This window comes from Martes martes (genome assembly GCF_963455335.1).
Source record: "Martes martes genome assembly, chromosome: 18".
NCBI classification, from domain to species: domain Eukaryota; kingdom Metazoa; phylum Chordata; class Mammalia; order Carnivora; family Mustelidae; genus Martes; species Martes martes.
Genome location: NC_137906.1, coordinates 20,488,515 through 20,514,156, shown reverse-complemented (window position 1 = coordinate 20,514,156; position 25,642 = coordinate 20,488,515). Strand labels below are relative to the sequence as shown.

The following is a 25,642-nucleotide window of genomic DNA, read 5'->3' as shown; positions in this document are numbered from 1 at the left end:
TCTCTCCTCTTTCATTCATGATTTTATTTATTTGCGTCCTTTCTCTTTTCTTTTTGATAAGTCTGGCCAGGGGCTTATCAATCTTATTAATTCTTTCAAAGAACCAGCTCCTAGTTTTGTTGATTTGTTCTATTGTTTTTTTAGTTTCTATTTCATTGATTTCTGCTCTGATCTTTATGATTTCTCTTCTCCTGCTGGGTTTAGGCTTTCTTTGTTGTTCTCTCTCCAGCTCCTTTAGGTGTAGGGTTAGGTTGTGTATTTGAGACCTTTCTTGTTTCTTGAGAAAGGCTTGCACCGCTATATATTTTCCTCTCAGGACTGCCTTTGTTGTGTCCCACAGATTTTGAACTGTTGTGTTTTCATTATCATTTGTTTCCATGAATTTTTTCAATTCTTCTTTAATGTCCTGGTTGACCCATTCATTTTTTAGAAGGATGCTGTTTAGTCTCCATGTATTTGCGTTCTTTCCAAATTTCCTCTTGTGATTGAGTTCAAGCTTCAGAGCATTGTGGTCTGAAAATATGCAGGGAATGATCTCAATCTTTTGGTACCAATTGAGACCTGATTTATGATCCAGGATGTGGTCTATTCTGGAGAATGTTCCATGTGCACTAGAGAAGAATGTATATTCTGTTGCTTTGGGATGGAATGTTCTGAATATATCTGTGATGTCCATCTGGTCCACTGTATCTTTTAAGGCCTTTATTTCCTTGTTGATCTTTTGCTTAGATGATCTGTCCATTTCAGTGAGGGGAGTGTTAAAGTCCCCTGCTATTATTGTATTACTGTCAATGTATTTCTTTGATTTTGTTATTAATTGGTTTATATAGTTGGCTGCTCCCATGTTAGGGGCATAGATATTTAAGATTGTTAGATCTTCTTGTTGGACAGACCCTTTGAGTATGATATAGCATCCTTCCTCATCTCTTATTATAGTCTTTGGCTTAAAATCTAATTGATCTGATATAAGGATTGCCACCCCAGCTTTCTTCTGATGTGCACTAGCATGGTACATTGTTTTCCACCCCCTCACTTTAAATCTGGAGGTGTCTTCGGGTCTAAAATGAGTTTCTTGTAGGCAGCATATTGATGGGTTTTGTTTTTTTATCCATTCTGATACCCTGTGTCTTTTGATTGGGGCATTTAGCCCATTAACATTCAGGGTAACTATTGAGAGATATGAATTTAGTGCCATTGTATTGCCTGTAAGGTGACTGTTCCTGTATATTGTCTCTGTTTCTATCTGATCTACTACTTTTAGGGTCTCTCTTTGCTTAGAGGACCCCTTTCAATATTTCCTGTAGAGCTGGTTTGGTGTTTGCAAATTCTTTCAGCTTTTGTTTGTCCTGGAAGCTCTTTATCTCTCCTTCTATTTTCAATGATAGCCTAGCCGGATATAGTATTCTTGGCTGCATGTTTTTCCTCATTTAGTGCTCTGAATATATCATGCCAGTTCTTTCAGGCCTGCCAGGTCTCTGTGGATAGGTCCGCTGCCAATCTAATGTTTTTACCCTTGTATGTTACCGACTTCTTTTCCCGGGCTGCTTTCAGGATTTTCTCTTTGTTGCTAAGACTTGTAAATTTTACTATCAGGTGACGAGGTGTGGACCTATTTTTATTGATTTTGAGGGGCGTTCTTAGCATTTCCTGGATTTTGATGTTTGTTCCCTTTGCCATATTAGGGAAATTCTCTCCAATAATTGTCTCCAATATACCTTCTGCTCCCCTCTCTCTTTCTTCTTCTTCTGGAATCCCAATGATTCTAATGTTGTGTCGTCTTATGGTGTCACTTATCTCTCGAATTCTCTCCTCATGGTCCAGTATTTGTTTGTCTCTCTTTTGCTCAGCTTCTTTATTCTCTGTCATTTGGTCTTCTATGTCACTAATTCTTTCTTCTGCCTCATTTATCCTGGCAGTGAGAGCTTCCATTTTTGATTGCACCTCATTAATAGCTTTTTTGATTTCAACTTGGTTAGATTTTAGTTCTTTTATTTCTCCAGAAAGGGCTTTTATCTCTCCAGAGAGGGTTTCTCTAATATCTTCTATGCCTTTAGCCTGCCTAGAACCTTGAGAATTGTCATTCTGAACTCTAGATCTGTCATGTTACCTATGTCCATATTGATTAGGTCTCCAGCCTTCGGTACTGCCTCTTGTTCTTTTTTTTTGAGGTGAGTTTTTCCGCCTTGTCATTTTGTCCAGGTAAGATTTGCTTTCTCCTGCTGTGGAATTCCGCTGTTCTTGGTGACTGAAGTTGGTTTTGGCTGGGTTTCTTGTTGATCTTCTGGGGGAGGGGCCTGTTGTAGTGATTCTCAAGTGTCTTTGCCGCAGGCGGAATTACACCGCCCTTGCCAAGGGCCTGGCTAAGTAATCCGCTCGGGTTTGCTTTCGGGAGCTTTTGTTCCCTGAGCGCTTTCCGTAGAGTTCTGGAGGACGGGAATGAAGATGGCGGCCTCCCAATCTCTCGGCCCGGAGGAGCCGAGAGCTTGGGGTTCCGCTCCTCAGTGCGCTCTCAGAGCAAAGCACCCAACCACCCCGCCTCCCTGACTTGCGGTCGCGCCTTGAGGAAAGCAGTCAATTGCTGGAGCTGGAGAAAAGCGCTGGGTCGCTTTCGTCTCCGTGGCCTCCAGCCGTGCTCCGAGCCCACCCAGCCTGCGACCGGCACAAGGTAACCCCGGGCTTAGAGCTCACTCCTCAGCTTTGTCGCTGTAGCTGGCTTCCCCGCTCTAATACCTGCCAGCTCTGTGGCACTCAGACACCCCCAGTCCTTCTGTGACCCCGCGGGACCTGGGGTTATGCTGACCCCGCCTGGGTTTCCCCCCAGTTTAGCCTCTGGAGCGATGTCTCCCAGTGGAGCCGACTTTTAAAAGTCCCGATTTTGTGCTCCGACGCTCCGCCGCTTGCCGGGTGCCGGCCCCTCCCCCCGGGGTCTATCTTCCCGTCGCTTTGGATTCACTTCTCTGCAGGTCCTACCTTTCAGAAAGTGATCGATTTTTTGTTTCTGGAATTGTTGCTCTTCTTCTCTTCGATTTCCCGTTGGATTTGTAGGTGTTCACAATGGTTAGATAAGCTATCTAGCTGATCTCCTGCTACCCGATGTCGTCTCAGCCTGCTACTTCTCCGCCATCTTGACTCCTCAACCGAATAAAATTTTTTTTAAAAAGGAGAGGAGGGATATATTTTCCTGCTTTGTCGATGATTATTTGACCATAGAGTCCATATCTGGGCTCTCTACTCTGTTCCACTGGTCTATGTGTCTGTTTTTGTGCCAGTACCATGCTGTCTTGGTAATCACAGCTTTGTAGTAAAGCTTGAAATCAGGCAATGTGATGCTCCCAGTTTTGCTTTTCTTTTCTTTTCTTTTTTTTTATTTTCAGCATAACAGTATTCATTGTTTTTGCACCACACCCAGTGCTCCATGCAATACGTGCCCTCCCTAATACCCACCACTTGGTTCCCCCAACCTCCCACCCCCCACCCCTTCAAAACCCTCAGGTTGTTTTTCAGAGTCCATAGTCTCTCATGGTTCACCTCCCCTTCCAATTTCCCTCAACTCCCTTCTCTCCGTCTCCCCATGTCCTCCATGTTATTTGTTATGCTCCACAAATAAGTGAAACCATATGATACTTGACTCTTTCTGCTTGACTTATTTCACTCAGCATAATCTCTTCCAGTCCTGTCCATGTTGCTACAAAAGTTGGGTATTCATCCTTTCTGATGGAGACATAATACTCCATAGTGTATATGGATCACATCTTCCTTATCCATTCATCCATTGAAGGGCATCTTGGTTCTTTCCACAGACAGTCTGTTCAATAAATCGTGCTGGGAAAATTAGACAGCTATGTGTAGAAGAATGAAACTTGACCATTCTCTTACATCCTACACAAAGATCAACTTAAAATGCATAAAAGACTTCAATGTGAGGCAGGAATCTATCAAAATCCTAGAGGAGAACTTGTCAGTAACCTCTTCGACATTGGCCACAGCAACTTCTTTCAAGAAATGTCTCCAAAGGCAAAGGAAACAAAAGCAAAAATGAACTTTTGGGACTTCATCAAGATCAAAAGCTTCTGCACAACAAAGGAAACAGTCAATGAAACAAAGAAGCAACCCACGGAATGGGAGAAGATATTTGCAAATGACAGTACAGACAAAGGGCTGATATCCAGGATTTATAAAGAACTCCTCAAACTCAACACACACAAAACAGATAATCACATCAAAAAATGGGCAGAAGACATGAACAGACACTTCCTCAAAGAAGACATACAAATAGCTAACAGACACATGAAAAAATGGTCATCATTTGCCATCAGGGAGATTCAAATCAAAACCACATTGAGATAGCACCTTACCCCAGTTAGAATGGCCAAAATTAGCAAGACAGTAAACAACAAGTGTTGAAGAGGATGTGGAGAAAGGGGAACACTATTGGTGGGAAATAAAGTTGGTACAGCCATTTTGGAAAACAGTGTGGAGATTCCTTAAGAAATTAATAATAGAACTACCCTACGACCCTGCAATTGCACTACTTGATATTTACCCCAAAGATACAGATGTAGTGAAAAGAAGGGTCACCTGTACCCCAGAGTTCATAGCACCAATGGCCAGAGTCATCAAACTCTGGAAAGAACCATGATGTCCTTCAACAGATGAATGGATAAAGAAGATATAGTCCATATAGACAATGCAGTATTATGCCTCCATCAGAAAGGATGAATATCCAACTTTTGTATCAACATGGACAGGAATAGAAGAGATTATGCTGAGTGAAATAAGTGAAGCAGAGAAAGTCAATTATCATATGGTTTCACTTACCTCTGGAGCATAAGGAATAACATGGAGAACATTGGGAGATGGAGAGGAGAAGGAATTGGGGGAAATCAGAGGGGAAGACAAATCATGAGAGACTGTGGTTTTGGAGTGGAGGAGGGTGGGGGAATGGGTGAGCCTGGTGGTGGGTATTATGGAGGGCACATATTGCATGGGACACTGGGTGTGGTACATAAACAATGAATTTTGGAACACTAAAAAAAATTAAATTTTAAGAAAAACTAATGATGTACTATACATTGGCTGGTGGAATTTAAATTAAAAAAATATTTTTATACCAAAAAAAAGGAGGAGGGAAAGAGAGACTATATTCTCACAGTGTGACAAAGCAGGGTGATATCCACCTATCCCTGGGTGAATTTTGGTCTATGTGTTAGAAGACAGCACATCCCAAAATTGCAAGGAAAGTAAAGTTTATATGTGTGTGTGTGTGTGTGTGTGTGTGTGTGTGTGTGTATATATATATGACAATTTATATATATATGATAAATTTATATATGATAAAATTATATATAGAGATATATAAAGATAAAATTGAGTAGAGTGGAAAAGGGACTAAAATGAAGCATATATCTATAAAAAATGTAGATGGAAAAAGATAGAAGTTAAAAAGTGACTATGAAATATAAATTGGTATAATAAGCACTAGGTTGAAATGGGATGAAGGCAAAAAGAAAAAAAAAGAAAAAGAAGAAAAAGAAAAAAATGTAAAGGAGAATTTTATCTAAAAAATAAATGAGTTGTGAAGCAACACCTGGAGTGCAATGTACTATTTTCCCCTGGTGTTTGCATTTCAGTCTTGTGAGATCCATAGGCTTATCCTCCATCTATTCTTTCAGACCGTTTTCTGGGGGAGGGGCCTGCAATGCTCTTTCTCAGGTATCCCTGCCTGGGTGGAGTTGTCCCCACCCCTGTCAAGGGGATGGGCTCAGTGCAAACTAGTCCTCTGTGTGACTTTTGTTCCCTGGAGGCTTTTTGCAGCTCTTCACAGGATCAGAGCAAAATGGCAGTGCCCAATCCACTGGCCAGAGCAGAAGGATTGCAGTCTGCCCTCTTTAATAAACCCTTCAGGACAAACAGTCTCCACTTCTGCATGCACCACTGAAATCTGCAGCCTTCCATGGTTCATGCCCACAGTAACTTTCTCAGAGGTAGTCCCAGGGGCCCAGGAATGCCATTGCCCTTTCCCTCTAAAACCCTGACTGGTGGCGTGCTCATGCATGGACACCCAAAGCTCCTGGATCATGTCTGGGTGCCACCCTAGTATCCTGTCTGGGGTGCTACTGAACTTTTTCCTGTTGTAGGTGCAGGTTCCAGTCCTTTTCAGGCTGTTCAGGAAAAAAGCAGTTACTGATGGTTTATGGTGACCTGATCTGATAGTCCTCTCCTGGGCTCACTGAACATAACCTGTTTCTTGGCTCCACTACTTGGGCACTCTACCAGTTCAGGCACCCCTGTTTGCTCTGTGACTGCTAGGATCCCAAAACCACAATGTCCTACCTAGAATTCTGTCTTTTCATTCCAGAACCCTTTTTGGAGAGGCGTATCTCTCACTAGAGCAGATTTTCAAGGGTTCCAATTTTGGGTGTTATATGACTCTCAAGGAGCCAGTTTATGGAGGCTCCCTCCCCCTTGCATTTATCTTCCAATACCTCCCCTCAGATTCACAACTTTGCACACCATACCTTGCAAAAAACAGTCACTTTTCTGCTTACAGAAATCCAGATATATATCCTTACATCTCAGGCTGATTCTATGGGTGTTCAAACTGGTTTGATAGATATTCAGCTAAATTCAGGGGACTGGTTGAATTGGGGTCCCCTACTCTTCTTTCATCATGCCTCCCTCTCTGACGTAATTATTGATAGTGCCCCTTTCACTCACAGAAGGTCTTAATTTAGAAAATAAATTGCGTGGTCACTTTATCTTTAGGGGACATGCTTGATCTAACAGACTAGGATTATGGATATCCTTTGAAATGTCCTTGAGGGGGCATTTTTCTGGATTGTCATTCTTTGTATGATAATTTTTTGATAACTGTTTGATAATTTCTGAGGGAGGAAGAGAAACAGGAATCAAACAGATGGCAAATCAGGAAACAAAGAAAAAGAGAAAAGAGAACACCTTTCTTTTGGGTACATGAGTTGGATTGGGGTGGGCATCAAGATCCCAAGAAGTCAGGGGTCCAGAGGATGTGAAGCTTTTCTGACTGTTACTCTTACCCTTGCCTTCTTGTCCATATTCCTCAGTCCTGGCTTCTTATCATGGATTCAACTTGGATGTGGAGGAGCCCGTGATATTTCAAGAGGATGGAGCTAGCTTTGGACAGAGTGTGGCCCAGCTTGACAGATCTAGGTAGGCCATGTCCACTCCCTTACCTCTATTCCTTCCACCTGCAGGCAAATGGTTGAACATGGCATGATTAGGAGGTGTCCTGGAGGAAGGGCAGCATAGGTAAAAAGGCTGTCCATCACTCCTCCAAGGCTCATGACACCCCTACTACTAACTATTCACAATCCCAAGAAGGACCACAAACTCTGGACAAGATAATGCTTCAGGAGGGAGGTCTTGAATCTGTTCTTCTGCGATCAGTACATGTGACCAGTATAGTCATCCTTGCACTTGAAGTAATGTTTTTTAACTTCCTTTTGAAATTGTTAATAATTTAACCTTAGAATTTGTATATTGTAAGTAAAATTCATGGGACAGTGGATATGTGCTGTGGGCTTAGAGCCTTGGCTCACATGCAGCCCAGCCTTCTTCTGGGAAATGTTTCTCAGCTGCCACCCTCTGCCACTGGCATGAGCTGAGCAAGGTCAGGGTTGGCTCAGGTGCACAGTTCGCCGAGTCTTATAAGGGTTTGCACTGGTCTCATGAGTATTCCTATGTTTGAGGGAATGCAACACTAAAGAGCAAAAAGGAAATGCTAGGTACAGAGGCAAATTGGAAAAAAAGAAGAAGAAAGAAGAAGAAGAAGAAGAAGAAGAAGGAGAAGAAGGAGAAGAAGGAGAAGAAGAAGAAGAAGAAGAAGAAAAGAAAACAAAAAAAGAAAAAGAAGGAAAAAACTTTTTTTTCCCTATGAACAAGAGGCCCCACATCTTTATTTCACTCTGGGACAGGCAAGTTATGTACCTCACCCTGCCTCCAGAAGTGCACAGTCTCAGGTCCCAGTGATAGGGACCCAAGATGTTGAAGTTACCATGTGATCCAAGCATAACCAAAGTCTGGGAGGCACAGGAAGGGAGAGATCAAACCCAAGAGGGAATTCCAGGAAGGCTTCACAGGGGAGGTGACATTGGCAATGAGCCTGAGAATACAGGAAGATTCAGCTGGGCAAGAAGTAGCATTTTGAGGTCACTGAGTTCTACATGCACATCCATCCCTCCTCCTCATCCAGCTGGCAGGCTGGGACATGGAAGCAAGTGCCAAGTGCCAGAGTTTTGTTTTTTTCCTTTGTTTTGAAATACAGAGCTCATAAACTGAAGTGCACAAACTTGAAAGGTCCAACTCAATGAATTTTTCATATGTATATAACCAGGTAACTGCTGCCTAGATCAAGGTGTAGAACATCTTCAGCTCCCCTACCCTGGGTTCCTTTGCTTGGCAATTAATTAAAAGACACAAACATTTAGTTATTTCATTTGAGAGGAGAGATTGTTGGTAAATATAACTTTTTAATTCAAAATTAATTCTCTCCTTTCAAGGAGTTTTGCAAAAATTGTTGCACTTATATGACTATAGATTTTTTTTAAAGATTTTATTTATTTATTTGACAGAGAGAGATCACAAGTAGACAGAGAGGCAGGCAGAGAGAGGACGGGGCGGGGGGGAAGCAGGCTCCCCGCTGAGCAGAGAGCCCGATGCGGGGCTCGATCCCAGGACCCTGAGATCATGACCTGAGCCGAAGGCAGTGGCTTAACCCACAGAGCCACCCAGGTGCCCCTGACTATAGATTTTGATATGAATTTGGATACTGTGGTTTTACTTTTTGTTTCTTTTTATTTTTTATTAACATATCATGTATTATTAGCCCCAGGGGTACAGGTCTGTGAATTGTTAATCTTATACATTTCACAGCACTCACCATAGCACATACCCTCCCCAGATACTGTGGTTTTAAATTGTCAACTTAAATTATTGATATTAACAGTGAATACTGTTATGCTGAAAATAAATTAAAAATTTAATTAAAAAAAAGAAAAAAACTGTCCAATTAATTACAGAATCATCTATTATTTTGATAACTTATGGCTTTAGCAGATTTTTCCATTTAAATTGAGGTGATCTATTTTTTGGGTGGCTCAGAATGATGGCACCTCAAAAACTAAATGCTCTTGTCCATGGTTGGGAAATGCTGTTTTGCATTGGATAGTTTTATTTTTGGTGAATGCTGAAAAAACAACAACACTAAAACCATTTTTGTATATAAATACACATTTATTTATGTATACACCCACACAAAGAAAAAGCCCAGCATGGTCCTTTGGCACTTGTGGGTTAAGCTCAGGCCTTGTTATTTGAAGCTTCATAAGTGGCAAAGGCCAAGAGCTTCCCTCTCAAAGTCTCACTTCCCTGTTACACAGTGATACTTCCTCACCTGAAGTGCCCTGTGCCCTTACCCTTCCTGCAACTATATGTCATATTTGTGCCTACAGACTCGTGGTGGGAGCCCCCCTGGAGGTGGTGGCGGTCAACCAAACAGGACGGTTGTACGACTGTGTGGCTGCCACTGGCCTATGTCAACCCATACCACTGCACAGTGAGTGACTCCACCCAGAAATTGTGGCCCTCAGTCCTCCTCTACTGCAGTGCTCCCTCCTTGGCCTCTAGCCCTGACTCTCCCCTCAAATGGGGATGTGCCCATGAATGATCATGTATATCTGCCCTCTCAGCACCCCCAGAGGCCATGAATATGTCCCTGGGTCTGTCCCTGGCAACCTGCACCAATCGTTCCTGGATGCTGGTAAGTTTCCCTGGGTCATAAGAGGGTGACAAGGGGAGGAGCAGGGGCTAGGGGAGGCTGGGACTGGAAGAAGAGTATGGAGAGTCCTGGGGACCCCCTTGTTCACACAGGCCTCTGCCCTTAGGTTTGTGGTCCCACCATGCACAGAGCCTGTGGGGAGAATATGTATGCAGAAGGCTTCTGCTTCCTGTTGGGTTCCCACCTGCAGACCATTTGGACCATGCCTACTTCCCTGCCAGGTAGGTCCCTACAGAGAAGTGATTCTATGTGAGTACATGCTGGCACTGAAGAGCGGCCAGAGCACGTGACTGTGGTCTTGGCTTCCTGTGCCCATGGCCCCTTCCCAGAGGCCTCAGCAAGCCCAGGAAGGTCTGGGAACATGGTCTGACCTGGCAGGGAGGGCAGCTCACAGAAGAAAGTCTAAGCTGGTCAAGGGGAGAAAGTTCTGATGGGGCAGAAGGGAGCCTAAGAGTGCTGGCTACAGGAGACACGAGGTCCTCACAGTTGTCAACAGGTGCAGGGATGCTTTCTGGGCTTTCAGACAAAAGGCCCTGGAGGGCGAAAATGTGGTGAGGATGATAGACCCTTGGATAGGATCCAAGAGGGAGGCTGTTCTGGATCGTTCACTGCTTAGCTTCTAAGGGGAGCAAATGGTAGGGCCATGGAAAATGTGATGCACAATTTTGACCGGACTGATGTCTTCTGCATAGAATGGTGCCAGAGACACTGAGCAGCATGTCTCTGAGAGCCAGTCTGAAGAAGTTTGTCTTCTGTGTATTTGGAGCTTCATCCTCTGGGGTTTAATTTCTTCATTGGTAAACTGGGTCTTAATAATCAAGGTGGTTAGGGCTCCTGGGTGGCTCAGTTGTTAAGCGTTTGCCTTTGGCTCAGGTCATGATCCCCAGGTCCTGGGATTTAGCCCTGCAGTGGGTCCCTGCTCAGCAGGAAGCCTTCTTCTCCCTCTATCACTCCCCCTGCTTGTGTTCCATCTCTCTTTCTGTGTGTCATTTAAAAAAATCTTAAAAAATTATGAAGTCTGTTATGAGATAAAGTTTAATACATATAGTGTTTAGACCTCTGCCTGACACATAATACGTGAATACCATGATGACTGATCTTCTAGCTAGGACCATGTGTTTGGACTAGGAGGAAGAGATAATGGGCTCCAAGTCAGAGACAGGGGCCACTCAAAGCACTGACTGAGAGCAGCGCTTTGGACCAGAGAAACCATGATGTCAGGCATAGTGGGCTTTTAGGCAAAGGTGATGTTGCAGCAGAAAGGCCGCCCACCCAAACTGTGAAAGTAGAGTCTATAGAGGGGACAGAGTTTAGGGAGGGAGTCCAGGAGCTTTGGGGGTACGATGACTTGCCTGGGATATCTGTGCAACCAGGGTTAGGGGATGTGACATTTAAACACTAGGAGGTAAGTCTCCTCTCCTAGATGTCTCCATGACTCATGAGGTGGGATGCCTGATGAAAATGGAACACAAGCATGTAAGCCTGGTGTAGGCAAATCAAGTTTGAGTAGAGGTAGAAGTGACTGGGTGCCAGACAATGCCTGATGCCTAGTGTGTATCTTTATTGCACCCCACAAGATCCTGGGTGGTAAGGCAGGGTAATCTCATCTTACAAGCAAGAAAACTGAAGCTCAGAAAGCTGAGTTCCTGCTGTTAGGAAGTGACAGAGCTGAGACCTGGAGCCAAACTTGCCTGATTGACTTGGTCTTTTTTTCAGAAGGTGCTCAGTTATAGCTTGGTACCTGCTATTGGAAGCCCAGTGGAGATACTAAAAGGAACAAGAAACAGAAGTGATATTGTGAGGCAACTTGCCACCATCATGGCCTGAGAGAGGATATGAGGGGTGGTTTTGTGGTGCAGCTAACAAAGTGAGAACATGTACAAGATGTGGGGATGGGGCCTTCTTCTACCAAGCTATGGGGGATATTGAGTGAGGAAGGGAGCAGTGAGGGCTTCTTGGCCTGCCATGTAGGGGGCTGAATTTCCTAGTCAAGAAGGCAGGGAGGGAAGTGGCCTTCCACTTCTTCTCAGCAGGGGTGAAGCACCAGCTGGTTGCATAGGTGGGATGGGGGAGGTATGGGGTACAAGGAGAAAGTATTTTTCTTTTCGTGGCAGGAAGCCAGCTGCCACAGTTCAGCATCATGCCTCATTACTATCTGTGGTGGCTGATGACCGCAACCATGGGAGCAACACAGGATGTGGGGCACTGGTGGAGGTACCAACCGTGTCCTTCACACAGGCCACAAACACTTATGTGAGTTTGGGGTCAATGTGAAGTGTCTTACTTGTTTGTGGGTGTAAGGTGTGATTTTCCATTATGGTGGACTCCATGAGGGCAGGGGTGATATCTTTTTTCCAGCTGTGGTCTTAGACCAGGTTTCCTTCTACTCCGAGGCTCATTTGGGAATACTCTTGGGGGCAATAGTTCTGAGAGTGTGAAGGAAGCAGGGCTGGGCAGTGAAAGAAGATGGACTGTGATGGATCAGAACAGAGGCCTCAGCCAACCCAGAGGAGCTTGGAACATGGCTGGATGCAGGTCGTCCCCAGGAGCAGGATTTGTAATCTTGGGCAAGGCATCTCCTGAGTTATCATCTGGGAGCAATCAATAGCTACTCCTTGTAGCTGGTAATAAGGGCCTCTGTCCTTATAGGGGGTGTGTCTTCTTGGTGGCAAACCTTAGCATCTGCTGCAGGTCTGTTCTCGTGCCTGGAACAATGCCGGGCACACGGTGATGATGGTCATAACAGCTATGGGGGACCAGGCCCTGTCTTAAGTATTTTAGGTACATATCAACACTTTTTAGCCTACCCCATGTGTTAGGCACTGTTATTATCCCCATTTTACAGATGGGAAAACTGAAGCCCAGTGGAGTTACATAAGTTGCCTGAATTCACCACTAGTAGGTGGCAGAGCCTGGATTTGAGCCCAGCATGCTCAGAATGCACACTTGACTCACTTTGCTAAATTGCCTTTCCCTCGTGCTCTACGACATTCCTAGTGTGTAGTCAATAACTATTTGTTGAGTAATTGAATAAGGAACCCATCTGGCCTCTGTCCTTTACTACTTTCTCCCCTTCTTAGGACTTATGGAAGGAGGGAAGCAAGGGAATCTGTGAGGTGGGGGTAGGGGTGATGGGGCAACAGATTTTTTTTAGTTTAGAACTCTTTTTTTAAATTAAGTTTTAATTTTAATTCCAGTATAGTTACCATACTGTGTTATACTAGTTTCAGGTGTACAATATAGTGATTCAACAATTCCATACATCACCTGGTGCTCATCACAACATGTACACTCCTTAAGCCCTATCACTTATTTAACTCATCCCCCAACCACCTCTCCTCTGGTAACAGCAGTTTGTTCTCTTCAGTTAAGAGTCTGTTCCCTTCTTTTTATCTCTTTCTGTCTCTGTCTCTCTCTTTTTCTTCACTCCTTTGATTTGTTTCTTACATTTTGGGCAATGGATTGGGCTTCCTCCATGGAAAGTGTGGAAACTGGCTGGGAATTGATTCCTAGGCCAAGAATGGCCTCTTAACTCTGTGGAGCAGGAAGGGTTTCTGGACCCTGGGAGATGGCTGGGACCCACACTGACATCTCTGATTCCTTCCTTCTTCTCTACAGAGTGTCCAAGTCAAGAGATGGACATTGTCTTCCTGATTGATGGTTCTGGCAGCATTGTCCAAAGTGACTTTAAGCAGATGAAGGACTTTGTCAGAGCTGTGATGGGACAGTTTGAAGGCACCAACACCCTGGTGAGGACTGGGTCTCCGAGATCTGGGAAGTGAGGAGGGGGTGGCAGCTGCCTTGGGAAGACCAACCTAGTAGGAAGCCTGGTATTGCTAGGGGTTAGCTTAGGGGACCTATGCCATGATGAGACTAGTGTCCTAATACAGGGCTGATTTGAGTCCTGACCTGAGGAAATTCCCCCATGGCATTTGATATGTCCCCACATGGCCTGGGAAATATTTTTTTCCTATTTAAAAGCATTGAAAGGATTGCAAAAATCGTTTTGCTGTGAAATTAGACTGAAGGTAACTTGGCCAAATAATTAATGATTTCTTTATTATGTTTCCATGTAATTCATGATTTATCTTATTATCTTATTTCCCAGTAATTAGTGTATATGTATGTAGAAATTCTTGAGAAGTGAGGAAATGTAGTCTATAAGTTGATTTCACATGTTATGAAATTTTTTAAAAATTCAAGTTAAGAAATGTTGAGGTAGGAAAGGTTATTCCTTGCAAACTCAAAGAAGCATCATTTGGTTTTGATTTTCTAGTTTTCTTTTTGGGCCATATTCCCCCTGGGTTTTAGCCTCAAAGACACATGGAAAGTTGTTTGTAAATCCAAAGTTACTCCAAAATAAAAAGTTTATTAAAGAATAACTCCTGAGCCCAGGGCATTCCTTTTCTCCTTTGCAGTTTTCCCTCATACAGTACTCCAACCACATGAAGATCCACTTCACCTTCACCCAATTCCAGAGCAGCTTGAGCCCTCAGAGCCTGGTGGATCCCATTGTCCAACTGAAAGGCCAGACATTTACAGCCACAGGGATCCGGACAGTGGTGTAAGTTCCCCCTTCTGCCTCATGTGGATAAGCCATCACACCACTTCCTCATGCTGGTCTGCACAGCCCTTCTACAAAGCTGTGGGAACTCTGGGGAAAGGGGCTCAAAAGGGAAGTGAGGGGGCTATATGGAGACTTCCTTAGATTATTCTCCTGATATAGGACAGCACTCCTCTTCACTGTTTCCTCTGCCTGGCCTTGGATTGGCTGGACTCTGATTCCAACTGCGGTAGCCAGAGACATGGGCTTTGGTTCATACAAACCCCAGTTTTCATTCTGGCTCCTTGCTGGTGACCTGGGCCATCCTGGGAGTTACTGAGTCTTTCTAAGTCTCAGGAAACTGTCAAATGTGGATAAACTTACAACTTGGTTGTGAGGATTAAAGGAGATAACATGCATGAGGTGATTCCATAGAAGTGTTGCATATTTTTTGTTGTTGTTGTTTTATGGGCAGCAGACCCTCTCTATTTAGCTCTGAACCGTCCACTAGCCTGACTCCATCTTGAGTGCTAGGCTACACTTATAATAAAGATGAATTTGGACTTTGAAGGAGGTTTCTACAAAACAGTTTTAGACTGACTTATAAACTACCAAAGCAGTTATAAGTTGAGAGAAAGAAAGAGAGAGGATGATGATTTTCCTCTAGAGCGTACCATTACTAAAAATTACCTTGTTGGTGGAAGAATGACTCCTTTTATTTATTTATTTATTTATTTATTTATTTATTTATTTATTTTCTAAAATATTTTATTTATTTATTTGAGAGAGAGACAAACAGAGTCTGAGCAGGTGGAGGGGCAGTGTGAGAAGCAGTCCCCATACTGAGCTGGAAGCCCAAAGCAGGGCTCGATCCTAGGACCCTGGGATCATGACCCAAGCTGAAGGCAAATGCTTAACTGGATGACTCCTTTTTTTAAAAAAGACTTTATTTATTTCAGACAGAGAGAAAGAATGAGCAGGGGGAAGGGAAGAGGGAGAGGGAGAAGCAGGGAGCAGGAAGCCTGATGTGGAGCTTGATCCCTCTACTCTAGTATCATGACCTGAGCCAAAGGCAGACACTTAACTCACTGAGCCACTGGGGCACCTGGATGATTCCTCTTAAACAAGGCCCCAATAACTTGTAGATCAATTGAGTTATTCCCCAGGTAAATGCGATGTTTGCCTCTTTGCTTAGTGTGCTTCTTTGCAAATGTCTATCTATGAAGAACTGGAGGGAAAAAATGGCAAGATGAAAATATGATGATAAGGAAAGAACGGGAGACATAGTCAGGACATCATTTTATGTGGACTGCCTCCACAGCTGTGTCCACAGTGTTTCTTATTGTGTGAAGTAAATGGGTCTCACTCAGGTCTCTGAAATGCTATGACAGGGCGCCTGGGTGGCTCAGTGGCTTAAAGCCTCTGCCTTCAGCTCAGGTCATGATCTCAGGGTCCTGGGATCGAGCCCCGCATCAGGATTTCTGCTCAGTGGCGAGCCTGCTTCCTCCTCTCTCCCCCTCTGCCTGCTTCTCTGCCTACTTGTGATCTCTGTCAAATAAATAAATAAAATCTTAAAAAAATAAATAAAATGCTATGACATTTCTATTATCAGAGTAAAATTCCTTTTGCCCATTTTCTGACAATTTTTAAAAATAAACTTCCCATTAACAGAAATTTCTCATGTATTTGAAAGAATACATTGCATCTCTATCTTTTAATTTGCACTAATGAATAGTTGAACACGGCATCAAAATCTAATGATGTACTATATGTTGAATAATTGAATTTAAAAAGAAAAAACTAGAGAATAAAAAAAGAAAGAACACACTTGACACAATGCTTAGGTCTAAGTTTTTCCTAACGAAAGAAGACCCTTCAATTTTTCTAACCATCTAGGTACATAATTGGAGGTTTGGAAAGTTTCTTAGGCATAGGATGGAGGGCTATCTACTTATGGATATCAGCCATCTATTTTGTTGGAAATTCATTTGCTAGCCATGACACAAACTGCCCCAACTAATCCCAAAAATCCACTCTGTTTCTCAGATTTCATCTGCCATAGACATCATGCTGCTAAGTTTTTAATCTAAAATGTCTCACACCCTCCAAAGTCTTTGTGGAATTAGAAACCAACTTCATTTGCCAGAATGGTTGATATTTTATCCAAAGAGTGGTGCACCCCCTTCTTACCCCCTGGTAGAAACTTGGGAATTGTTGCCAAGTGTTTTCTTTGTGCCTGCCTACCCACTCACTTCCCTCTATCCCCACATTCCTCATGCATGTGAACTCTTTGCATTAACTGGGTGCTTACCATGTGCCTGTCTGGCTAGGATGACCATAAGGAAATGACTTAGATGGTGGGGCAAGAACAGAAGACGTGGTTCTTATGGGAAATTAGTGGGCTGAACATCTTGGATCCTTGACTTCCTGTGCACCCCTGGGTGCCACTCTGGGGGTGGTGCTGGAGAAGGTCTGAACAAGGGATGCTCCTACCAAATGTACCCTCTTTACTCCTGGGTGGCTTTTCTGCCTTGAACACTGGCCCCATGGGACTGGACAAACAGGAGGAATGCCTCTCTCCCTTGAATTGAAGTCACACAGGTATGAGTGAGATCATATGATAATTGTCTTTCTCTGATTGACTTATTTGGCTTAGCATAATACCCTCCAGTTCCATCCACATCATTGTAAATGGTAAGATTTCGTACTTTTTATGGTTGAGTAATATTCCATTGTATATATATACCACATCTTCTTTTTAAAAAATCAAACAGTTTTGGGGCCCCTGGGTGGATCAGTGGGTTAAAACTCTGCCTTCAGCCTGGGTCATGATCTCAGGGTCTTGGGATCAAGCCCCGCATTGGGATCTCTGCTCAGCAGGGAGCCTGCTTCCCTCTCTCTCTCTCTCTGCCTGCCTCTCTGCCTACTTGTGATCTCTCTGTGAAATAAATAAATAAAATCTTTCAAAAAAGCCCCAAAATACATTATTTAAAAAAATAAAAAATTAAAAATCAGTTTTATTTTTTTAACTTGATTTTATTTTTTCAGTGTTCCAAGATTCATTGTTTATACATCACACCAGTGCTCCGTGCAATACGTGCTCTCCTTAATACCCACCACCAGGCTCACCTCTCTCCTTCACCCTCCTCCCCTCCAAAACCCTCAATTTGTTCTTAGAGTCCACAGTCTCTAACACTTTATCTCCCTGTCTGATTTCCCCCAACATTCTTCTCTCCTTCTCCCAACGTCCTCCATGTTATTCCTCATGCTCCACAAGCAAGTGAAACCATACGATAATTGACTCTCTGCTTGATTTATTTCACTCAGCATGATCTCCAGTCCCGTCCATGTTGATACAAAAGTTGGGTATTCATCCTTTCTGATGGAGGCATAATATTCCATTGTATATGTGGGCCATATCTTCTTTATCCATTCCTCTTTTGAAGGGCATCTTTTCACAGTTTGGCAACTGTGGCCATTGCTGCTATGAACACTGGGGTATAGATGTCCCTTCTTTTCACTACATCTGTATCTTTGGGGTAAATGCAAATTGGTGCAGCTACTTTGGAAAGCAGTGTGGAGATACTTTAAGAATTTAAAAATAGAGGTACCAATTGCACTACTGGGTATTTACCCCCCAAATCAAACAGTTTTAATCAAGTTAATAGTAAGCAATTAAAGTGCAATTGCATGAAAAGCCCCGTATTTCACAAGTTTAAATTGTTTTTCATTGTCTTTACTTGTAAGGTATTGAAAGTGGGACCCACTCTTGAATCTTCTTTCTAGTGGTAAAATAAGGTACATATTGTTTTGGAGTGCCACCCACTTTGAACTTATGGTTTGTCAAGATGAATTTGTGAGCAATAGGTAGGTGGTTTTGTTGTTGGAGGACCATCAGTCATAGAGTGAAGCCAGTGATGCCATCTAGGGGGTGCAATGCTTCCATCATTTCAGTAGTGCATATAACCCATTAGTGACAGCCAAAAAACCTGCTTGTTGTCTTCATAGTATTTGTTTCCATATTTGTCTTCCCGCACTAATGTACCAACCCTCACATCATTTGCCCTTAAAAAAACTGCTAGATAGCCTCGGAGGCCACTGTGGCTGCTGAACTCCTACAGCCCACATTTCAGGACCTGCAAGAACTCCATCTTCAATACCACATCTTCTCTACCCATTCATTTATTGATGTACATCTGGGCTCTTTCCATAGTTTAGCTATTGTAGACATAGCTGCTATACAAAACAGAGGATCATAGGGGAAAGGAGGGAAAAAAATAAGGTGAAATCAGGGAGGGAAACAAACTATAAGAGACTCTTAACTCTAGGAGACAAACTATATGCAAATGATGAAAAACTGAACTCTACATCTGCAACTAATGATAAACTATATGTTAATTAATTGAATTTAAAGAAAATAAGTTTTAAAAAAAGAAAGAAAGAGAAGAAAAAAAAAAATCACACAGGAGTGGCATCCCTTCCTAGCCCTTGGAGCTCCTCCCAGTGGTGGGTGATAATGTAGTTCTCCTCAACACCCATCCCCTCATTCAGAACAGCAGCTTCCCTACTCCCCAGATCCAAGGCCATCTCAGGGCCTCTTGGACATGGACTGGGGTTGTCTTCTTATTTTTAGAAATTTCATTACAGAAAAGACAAAATTGCAATAACATTAAGGAAATTTTTAGAAAAATTTCTACCAACCACCTCAGAGTATTTTATTATTTTATTTTTCAGCAGATGTCTGAATAGCTTTATTGAGATTATTTCATGCATTTCTTCTTTCTTTCCTTTTTAAAAATTATGTTAGTCACCATACAGTACATCATTAGTTTTTGAAGTAGTGTTCCATGAATCTTGTTTGCCTATAACACCCAGTCCTCTATGCAATATGTGCCCTCTTAATAACCATCACCAGGCTAACTCTTACCCCCCACTTTCTTCCTCTCTAAAATCCTCAGTTTGTTTCTTGGAGTCCACAATCTTTCACTGTTCATCTCCCCCTCTGATTTCCCCCCCTTCACTTTTTCCTTCCTTCTCCCAATGTCCTCCATGTTATTCCTTATGTTCCACAAGTAAGTGAAACCATATGATAATTTACTTTCTCTGCTTGACTTATTTCACTTGCCATTATTTCCTCTAGTCCCATCCGTGTTGATGCAAAAGCTGGGTATGCATCCTTTCTGATGGCTGAGTAATATTCCATTGTATCTATGGACCATACCTTCTTCTTCTTCTTTTTTTTTTTACATTTTTAAAAAAATTTCAGCATAACAGGGTTCATTTTTTTTGCACCACACCCCGTGCTCCATGCAATACGTGCCCTCCCTAATACCCACCACTTGGTTCCCCCAACCTCCCAACCCCCGCCCCTTCAAAACCCTCAGGTTGTTTTTCAGAGTCCATAGTCTCTCATGGTTCACCTCCCCTTCCAATTTCCCTCAACTCCCTTCTCCTCTCCATCTACCCTTGTCCTCCATATTATTTGTTATGCTCCACAAATAAGTGAAACCATATGATAACAGACTCTCTCTGCTTCACTTATTTCACTCAGCATAATCTCTTCCAGTCCCGTCCATGTTGCTACAAAAGTTGGGTATTCGTCCTTTCTGATGGAGCATGATACTCCATAGTGTATATGGACCACATCTTCCTTATCCATTCATCCGTTGAAGGGCATCTTGGTTCTTTCCACAGTTTGGCGACCGTGGCCATTGCTGCTATAAACATTGGGGTACAGATGGTCCTTCTTTTCACTGCATCTGTATCTTTGGGGTAAATACCGAGTAGTGCAATTGAAGGGTCATAGGGTAGCTCTATTTTTAATTTCTTGAGGAACATCTACACTGTTCTCCAAAGTGGCTGCACCAACTTGCATTCCCACCAAGAGTGTAAGAGGGTTCCCCTTTCTCCACATCCTCTCCAACACACGTTGTTTCCTGTCTTGCTGATTTTGGCCATTCTAACTGGTGTAAGGTGGTATCTCAATGTGGTTTTAATTTGAATCTCCCTGATGGCTAGTGATGATGAACATTTTTTCATGTGTCTGATAGCCATTTGTATGTCTTCATTGGAGAAGTGTCTATTCATATCTTCTGCCCATTTTTTAATATGATTGTCTGTTTTGTGTGTGTTGAGTTTGAGGAGTTCTTTATAGATCCTGGATATCAACCTTTTGTCTGTACTGTCATTTGCAAATATCTTCTCCCATTCCGTGGGTTGCCTTTTTGTTTTGTTGACTGTTTCCTTCGCTGTGCAGAAGCTTTTGATCTTGATGAAGTCCCAAAAGTTCATTTTTGCTTTTGTTTCCATCGCCTTTGGAGACATATCTTGAAAGAAGTTGCTGTGGCTGATATCAAAGAGGTTACTGCCTATGTTCTCCTCGAGGATTCTGATGGATTCCTGTCTCACGTTGAGGTCTTTTATCCATTTCGAGTTTATCTTTGTGTACGGTGTAAGAGAATGGTCAAGTTTCATTCTTCTACATATAGCTTGGACCATATCTTCTTTATCCATTCTTCTGTTGAAGGGAATCTTGGCTCTTTCCACAGTTTGGGTATTGTAGACATTTTGTCAAATGCTTTTTCTGCGTCAATTGAGAGGACCATCACACTGTTCTATCACATTGATTGATTTGTGAATGTTGAACCACCCTTGTATTCCAAGGATAAATATTTATTCCTGCTTAGATGATCTGTCTGTTTTGAGAGTGGAGTGTTCTGGTCCTCTACAATTAATGTATTATTATTGTTATGTCCCTTTATTTTGTAAAAGGCGAAAGATTTATGCGATCTGAAGAGAAACCAGAGTATATGTCCCTTTATTTTGGTTAACAGTTGGCTTATGTAGTTGGCTGCTCCCATTCTGGGGACAAAAATATTTACAACTGTTAGACATTCTTGTTGGATAGACCCTTTAAGAATGATATAGTGTCCTTCTGTATCTTTAACTACAGACTTTAGCTTAAAATCTAATTTGTCTGATATGAGAATTGCTACTCCAGCTTTCTTTTGAGGTCCGTTGGCATGAAAGATGGTTCTTCATCCCTTCACTTTCAGTCTGAATAAATCTTTAGATTCAAAATGAGTCTCTTATAGACAGCCTATGGTTGAGTCTTTTTTATCCAATCTGCAACCATGTGCCATTGTATGGGAGCATTTAGGCCATTCACATTGAGAACTATTATTGAAAGATATGATTTTATTGTCATCAGGTTGCCTGTGAGATCCTTATTTCTAAAGATTGTCTCTGTAAATTTCTGTTTATGTCACTCTTGATGTCTTTCTCCTTTTATAGAACCTCCCATTAATATTTCTTGCAGGATTGTCTTTATGGTCACATATTCTTTCAGTTTTTGCCAGTCCTGGAAGCTCTTTATCTCTCCATCCATTCTTTTTAAAAATTTTTTTATCTTATTTTTTCAGAGTTCCAAGATTCATTGTTTATGCATCACACTCATTGCTCCATGCAATACATGCCATCCTTAACTCACCACCAGGCTCACCTATCACCCTACCCTCTCCCCTCCAAAATCCTCAGTTTGTTTCTCAGAGTCCATAGTGTCTTCTGCTTTGTCTCCCCCTCCAATTTACCCTAATTCACTTTTCCTTTCCTTCTCCTAACATGAAGGACTCTATGTTATTCCTTATGCTTATGCTCCACCTTATGCTCCACCATATGCTCCATATGCTCCAAAACCATATGATAATTGACTTTCTCTGCTTGACTTATTTCACTCAGCATAATCTCCTCCAGTCCCGTCCATGTTGATACAAAAGTTGGGTGTTCTTCCCTTCTGATGGAGGCATAATATTCCATTGAATATATGGACCATATCTTCTTTATCTATTTGTCCGTTGAAGGGCATCTTGGCTCTTTCCACAGATTGATGATTGTGGCCATTGCTGCTATGAACATTGGGGTACATATGGCCCTTCTTTTCACTACATCTGTGTCTTTGGGATAAATACCCAATAGTGCAATTGCCAGGTCATAGAGTATCTCTATTTTTTATTTCTTTTTTTAAAAAAATTTTTATTTTTTTTTAAATTTCTTTTCAGTCTTCCATAATTCATTGTTTATGCACCACATCCAGTACTCCATGCAATACATGCCCTCCATAATACCCACCATCAGGCTCACACAACCTCCCACCCACCTCCCCTCCAAAACCCTCAGTTTGTTTCTCAGAGTCCACAGCCTCTCATGGTTTGTTTCCATCTCCGATTTCCCCCAACTCCCTTCTCCTTTCCAGCTCCCCATGTTCTCTGTATTATTCCTTATGCTCCACAAATAATCAAAACCATATTAAAATTGACTCTCTGCTTGACTTATTTCACTCAACATAATCTCTTCCAGTCCTGTCCATGTTGATAAAAATGTTAGGTATTCATCCTTTCTGATGGAGGCATAATACTCCATAGTATATATGGACCATATCTTCTTTATCCATTCATTCATTGAAGGGCATCTTGGTTCTTTCCACAGTTTGGTGACTGTGGCCATTGCTGCTATGAACATTGGGGTACTCGTGTCTCTTTTTTCACTACATCTGTATCTTCAGGGTAAATATCCAATAGTGCAGTTGCAGGGTCATAGGGTAGCTCTATTTTTAATTGCTTAAGGAATCTTCACACTGTTTTCCAAAGTGGCTGCACCAGCTTGCATTCCCACAACAGTGTAAGAGAGTTCCCCTTTCTCCACATCTTCTCCAACACATGTTGTTTCCTGTCTTGCTAATTTTGGCCATTCTAACTGGTGTCAGGTGGTATCTCAATGTGGTTTTGATTTGAATCTCCCTGATGGCCAATGATGATGAACACGTTTTCATGTGTCTGTTAGCTATTTGTATGTCTTCATTGGAGAAGTGTCTGTGCCTGTCTTCTGCCCATTTTTGACATGTTTCTGTCCATTTTAAAGGACAGTTTGTTGGATAAAGTATTCTTGGCTGCATGTTCTTCTCATTTAGTACCCTGAATATGTCTTGTCAGCCCTTTCTGGCTTGCCAGGTCACTGTGGACAAGTCTGATGGTATTCTGATGTTCCTCCCTCTGTATGTAAAGAATCTCTTCTCTTAACTGCCCTTAAGATGGTTTCTTTGGTTGTATCATTTGCAAATTTTCTATTACATGGCTGGGCATTGGTCTTTTCTCCTTGATTTTGGGATGGGGCCTTCTGCCTCTAGGACACGAATGCTATTTTATTCCCCAGATTAGGGAAATTCTCAGCTATGATTTGCTCGAATATATCTCCTAATCTCTCTTCACCCCCTCACAGATCCCAATAATTCTGACATTGGAACATTTCATGGCATCATTTATTTCTCTAATTGTGTTTCATGGTTTTTAAGCTGTTTGTTTCAGGCCTCCTCCAGATTCTTCTTTTCTATCAGTTTGTCTTCTAGATCACTAACTCATTCTTCTGCCCTGTTTACCCTCAGTGTTACAGTATCTAGATTAGTTTGGATCTCATTGACACTTTTTAAAGTTCTGCCAGATCAGCTCTCACTTCTGCCCTTAATGAATCTATGTTGGTATTAATGGTTTTCTCCAACCTAGCTACTGTCTGTATAACTGTTACCCTAAAGTCTATTTCCAACATCTTGCTTATATCCATATCCATTACTTCTGTGGCAGAGGTTACAGTCTCTGAATTTTTCCTGTGTTGGGGGTTCCTCCTCTTAGACATTCTGTTGAGGGGCGGTTGAGGGAATGTACAGAATCCAGATTATTGACCACAACCAGAGCAAGATGCACCTGTTTTATAGGGACCTTAGGTCTGTTGGCTTCTTGTTCTTCCAGCCTGTCTTCTGGGAGAGGAGTCTGCTGCACTATTACTCAGGGAACCCTGTTTGGGCAGTGTTGCCCTGTCCCCTGTAGAGGGGGGATGGGCTCAGTGAAAGCCAGTTTGGGGGGTGTTGTTCTCTGGGGGCTTTCCCTGGTGGCTTTCTGCATCTCTTCCAAGAGTCACAGCAGATGTGACCATATCCAAACTTCTGTCTCAAAACAGAGACCGCAGTCTGTTCTCCAGAGAGACCCCCAGGCCTCACTGACTTTAGTTTTGTCGGTGCTATTAAAAACTGCAATGTCCTTGGTTGTGCACCCCACAGCAGCACTCCCAGCCCTCCCTTTCAGGTCCAGGCACATCTCTTCCCTTTATGCTTCTAAAACCACCAGCTGCTCCCAGTTTGCACATGTGTCCCCTCAGCTCCAGGTTTCAGTCTGGGGAGGCTGCCTTAAAGTCCTTTCTCTGATGCCACCAGTCTGCCCTGTCTGTACCCAGTCCTTAGTGCAGGAGAATTTTGTGCTCCAGTGGCACAGGATCCTGGAGGCTTCCTCCCCCTTATCTTTATTTTCTGATAGCTGCTCACATAATCATGTTCCCTGTTTCATACCTTGAAACCAACTGCCAGAGATATTCTGTTTGTAGAGATCTGGGTGTATCTTCTTACATCTCAGGCTGATTTTGTGGGTGTTCAGAATGATCTGGTAGATATCCAGCTCAATTCAGGGGACCAGTTGAAATAGGGTCCCCATCTTTGCCCCTCTTACCCCATCTTTGCCCCTTTTGCTGCATCTCTATTTTTGCATTCTACTTTCCTGAGGTTTATTCTATTTCTCTTTATTTTCTTTCTTAAGTTAGCTGATTAGCTCATTCATTCTCAGACTTCATCCTTTTCTAACATAACATTAATGCTTGGAAACTTTTCTGTTGTATCTGGTTAAGTTTTGGTATATGCTGTTTTTTAAAATAATTTTTAAATATTTTTTTATTTTTTATTTTTTTATTTTATTTCCTTTTTTTCTTTTTTCTTCTTTTTTAAATTTTTTATTTCTTTTCAGCATAACAGTATTCATTGTTTCTTCACCACACCCAGTGCTCCATGCAATCCGTGGCCTCCCTAATACCCACCACTTGGTTCCCCCAACCTCCCACCCCCGCCCCTTCAAAACCCTCAGGTTGTTTTTCAGAGTCCATAGTTTCTCATGGTTCACCTCCCCTTCCAATTTCCCTCAACTTAATTTTTTAATAAACATATAATGTATTATTAACCCCAAGGTATATACTGTTAATTACTGTTTGATGTTAGGTTGTTATCCTATAGATTAATTAGAAAGAATTTATTCATTTACTTGACACAGAGACACAGAGAGAAGGAACATAAACAGGGAGAGTGGGAGAGGGAGAAGCAGCCTTCCTGCTGAGCAGGGAGCGTGATGCATGGCTCGATCCCATGACCTTGGGACCATGACCTGAGCTGAAGGCATATGCTTAATGACTGAGTCACT

At 42.5% G+C, this 25,642-nt stretch overlaps 1 protein-coding gene and 1 pseudogene across 2 annotated transcripts in view; one reads left to right on the top strand and one right to left on the bottom strand.

Moving 5' to 3' along the window:
* The window catches only part of LOC308359215 (integrin alpha-D-like), a gene marked incomplete at its 5' end in the record, with an annotated part of 79,689 nt that overhangs the window by 10,217 nt on the left and 43,830 nt on the right, over window positions 1–25,642 (top strand). Inside the window, 6 exons of the mRNA XM_080830028.1 lie at window positions 7,083–7,188; window positions 9,489–9,592; window positions 9,726–9,796; window positions 9,921–10,035; window positions 13,433–13,563; window positions 14,233–14,378. Coding sequence (XP_080686154.1) covers window positions 7,083–7,188; window positions 9,489–9,592; window positions 9,726–9,796; window positions 9,921–10,035; window positions 13,433–13,563; window positions 14,233–14,378 — 673 coding nt within the window. The remainder of the gene's footprint in view (window positions 1–7,082; window positions 7,189–9,488; window positions 9,593–9,725; window positions 9,797–9,920; window positions 10,036–13,432; window positions 13,564–14,232; window positions 14,379–25,642) is intronic.
* On the bottom strand, window positions 18,094–18,508 carry LOC308359216 (NADH dehydrogenase [ubiquinone] 1 alpha subcomplex subunit 12-like; annotated as a pseudogene). Its single transcript has one exon. The product of its transcript is annotated as an NADH dehydrogenase [ubiquinone] 1 alpha subcomplex subunit 12-like (transcript).